The 3,907-nt window shown below is 27.3% G+C and overlaps 1 protein-coding gene across 1 annotated transcript; it reads right to left on the reverse strand.

Annotated features, from left to right (window-relative positions):
• Nucleotides 1–1,465: 1,465 nt before the first annotated feature.
• LOC145839321 (kelch-like protein 25) lies at nucleotides 1,466–2,905 on the reverse strand. The gene has a single exon (XM_082946912.1). The coding sequence runs from the start codon at nucleotides 2,903–2,905 to the stop codon at nucleotides 1,466–1,468; it is 1,440 nt and encodes a 479-aa protein (XP_082803038.1).
• Between the last annotated feature and the right edge of the window lie 1,002 nt (nucleotides 2,906–3,907).

Here is a 3,907-nt window from a genome sequence, read left to right on the forward strand (position 1 = left end):
ACCCGTATCAATATAATGCTACAACTTTTACCTAAACTAAACATAAAGTTCATCATTAAAAAATATCGACTATTCATTTTCAATTAAGACACAAACTGATTTGCTTTCCTCACAGAGCTTTTTTTTCACATAAAAAAAAATGAAGTCTGTTTATGAAAGAATTTTAGTCAAACTTGTAACAATGCTGAAAGCAGAAAAGGTTATCTATGATAACAGGATAACTATTGAAACATATATTATAACATACGACAACCATAAATTAAAAAAAAACAGTAAAACTACTAAAGTACGAGGTGTACAAAAAGTATCTTAATCATCTACCTATACAACACATTCTTATATTATATATTATTACCTAAATAACTTATAATAAGTAATCATCGCATCCATCTAATGGTTCTAGTTTTAACCTAAACTAGGCAAAAATTTATTATTAAAAAAATCGGATTTTCATTTTTAAATAAGACACAAATTGATTCGCTCTCATAAAAGCTTTTGTTTGACTTTTAAAGTCAAAATTATATATAAAATAATTTTAGTCGTACGAGCAGATTAGGCTACAGTTGAAAAATAGGATTACTATTGTAAGATACATTAAAACTTACGACAACCATAAATTTATTTTACAAAATAACAAAAGTACAATGTTTCCTGAAAAGTACTGCAACTTGATATATTATCGAATAATTTAGTTTTATTTGACCCTATATGAAACTCCTCAATGTCTTGACTAAACAACAAAACTTTTAAAGTTGAATAAAATTTAATTTTAATCAATTTTTTAGTGAAGATAAAAACTTTTAATCACACTTCTGGTAGTATATAAGGAAAATTGTCAGAAAACTTCAAACTTTTGAAAAACTTCAAAAAACTATAAAAAACCCAAAAACTAAAATTGTTGTATAAAATAGTTTTACCAGAATGCATTAAACCTATAAAAATGTTATAGTGCCAAAAATTAATTTAAAAAGGATAAAAAATTGTTTCAATAATAAAAAAATGTAACCATCTAAGAATTTTTTATAAAGTTTAGTAAAATGATATATTTACATTGTAGCAAAAACGTTTTAAAGACAACAAATTTATTTTTAAATCAAAAAAATCCTAATTACTTTTCCTTTATTTTTGAGGAATATATCAAATTTATGCTTACTATTTAAAACAATTATTTTAAAGTTATATAGTTGTTTAAAAAGCTTTTAAATTTAAACATACTTGTTTTTATTTTCTTAAGTTGACCTTTTGTAGGGCATATACTTTTAAAATCACTGTAGTAACTGACTATTATATATTTGTTAAATATCATGTATACTAAATTTAGTCTACTTAAGAGTAAATTAAAAACTTACAGTTAAGATAATTAACTAAATCTGAAACATTCATTACAATATAAAAAACTAAGAATTTTCGTCACTAAAATACTTTTTTATGTAAAAAAAACATTAATCAGTTTGTTGCTAAATTTTTAGATTAAATATTTTTGCAAGGCTACAAAAGAATACTCAGAAATGTTTTCAATGACTGAAGTTTTTATGCAAGTTTCAAACCACGTATTTCTAGTTACGTCATAAGTAGGAATCTTTAAATTGCCGTCATTATCCGAAGGGAAAACATCATCGAAAACAAAGATTTTGTCAGCAACGGTGTACAAACATTTAAGGCGACCGGAGTTATAAAAACTATAAGTCCAAGCAAATTGCTCTGTAAAATAGTTGTTTGCAATAAAAGTAAACTGCTTTGTCGAGCAATCATACACTTCATGAGTCACTAGGTCGCCCCACAAACAATATTCGCGTTGCACCCCACCGATTACAAACATCTTGTTTCCTTTCGAAATCAATCCCGATTTGTACCGACTCACTTGCGTTTGAGCGGGCAAATACGACCATTTGTTGAGATGGTGGTCGTAAGCTTCGACTGTTTTCAAGTTTACGTTAATATTGTTAAATTTTCTACCGCCGACTACCACACACTTACCGTTAAACACAGTGCAAGATGCAAATAACCTTGATACATTCAAGTTCGCTCGCTTATTCCATCGGTCATTGCTGGGATCGTAAACCGAACAGTTCGATAACTTGTGTAAATTGTAAGTATGGTGAATTATGTATATTTTACCCATAAACGCGCAGCCACAGAAGTCATCACAACCTGGCGAGAAACCCGCACCTTTAAGGGGGGCCAGTGACTTCCAACAATCACTTTTTGTGCAATAAACTTCAAGAGAGTTTAAGTCAAGAAATTTGCTTGTGTAATCACTGCCACCTGAAAAACAATAAACTTTTGTACCAATAACAAAAGCCCTGCTTCTTGACCTTTGCTTGTTCATTTCACTTGTTATCTTATACTTTTTCATTTTCATACCGTCTATGTCGTACAAACAAGAAAATTTTCTATTATTTTTGGTAGCTCTATCTTTTCCGCCAATTAACATTACTCTTTTGTTGTTTATAATTTTGCTGTAGTGTCTATTTTCTAACAATGTTTTCGGTGAGCAAATGTGGCTGTTTTCTTTGACTTTTAGAGCATTTGAAATTATATTTTTACATTCAAAAGAGCTTGAGCACAAAGGATGAGCTTGCACAACATCAACTATTATTTCTTTTGTTAAGAAGGGTAATCGTACTAGTTTTAAAAGTTCGTGAATAAATTGTTTACGTTCACGTTCTTTGTACGATATCCAATCTATCACTGCATTGAAAACTTCAATTTCTGAGTCTACTTTCAGCTGGGATGAAGCAATCAAATTAGCAATGTCTTTATAAGTCAGCTCATAAAAGGTTTTTACATCTATTTTAGTAAGATAATGCTGCAAGAAGATGTTATAAAAGTATTCTTTTAGGTGTCTGAGGTGTAGTAGTTTACAAAGTTTGAAGTAAAAATGGTAGTTTTCCAATGTAAGCATTTCTTCGCAAACATATTGTTGAACTTTTGTACCCCCAAGTAAATCTTCTACCTTTAATAAGTCAATGATGTTTGCTTGATTCAGTTCTAATTTACCTATAGTTAAAAAGCTACATTAGTTTTCTATATTTCACACTGTGTAATTATTACTGTACAATTTCTTAAATAAAATGTAAATATAAACTTTACCAGATAAGGAACAGATACATTTTAATAAGGAAAAAAAAGTGTTTTTTTTTTCTCATATGTAAGTTTATAGTTTTTGGATAAGTTCTGTTGTTTATGTTAGTTAAATAAAACAAATTAAACAAGTATTTCAACTTAAGTTAGAAAACATTTTATTTTGTGTTGTTAAATACTAACAAATAACATCGTAAAAATCACTTCTAAAAAATTTAACTACTGTTATTACTTAATTTGTTTGAATTTTATAAAAAAAAATAATATTTTATGTTTTTTGATTAGTAGGAATACATAAAAGTAAAATATACAGTAATGTTTAAAACTATATGTTTTATAACCTTTTGATCATTAATATTTGCTTTTTATTTTAAAATATTAGAAATATATTATAAGCGTTTCAAAAAGTAGAAAACAACTACCTGTAGTCAAAAAACTAAACATGTTTTGCAATGTTAAATCAGATATACAAGTGAGGTTAAACGTTCCTTTCTTGATGTTCTTAAAATGTTTTATTGTTCTAAAGTATCCAAAGTTTTCGTAAAGAAAATCAAACGAAACATTAAAGTTATTCTGTTTACAACCTGCTTTTAACACCGCAGTAATATTTGCGTGATCTGACTTTCCAATTTGATATTTATTCAAGTATTTTCTTAGTACTTGCTTCAAACTTTGTGTTTTTTCTATACTGTCTTCAAGTAAATATGGTGAATGTTGTGAATAATAGTTTCCCATTTCTTTATATTATAAATATCTTTTATTTAGTATTTTATTTAAACCTAAACTTTTTCTACTTAAATTATTGAAGTTTAATTAAAAATAT

This window comes from Thalia democratica, chromosome 6 (genome assembly GCF_965202585.1).
Source record: "Thalia democratica chromosome 6, ktThaDemo2.hap1.1, whole genome shotgun sequence".
Taxonomy (NCBI): domain Eukaryota; kingdom Metazoa; phylum Chordata; class Thaliacea; order Salpida; family Salpidae; genus Thalia; species Thalia democratica.

Coding starts and splice junctions, on each gene's coding strand:
- LOC145839321 (XM_082946912.1), bottom strand. CDS start 2,905: ATGCTTACATTGGAAAACTACCATTTTTACTTCAAACTTTGTAAACTA.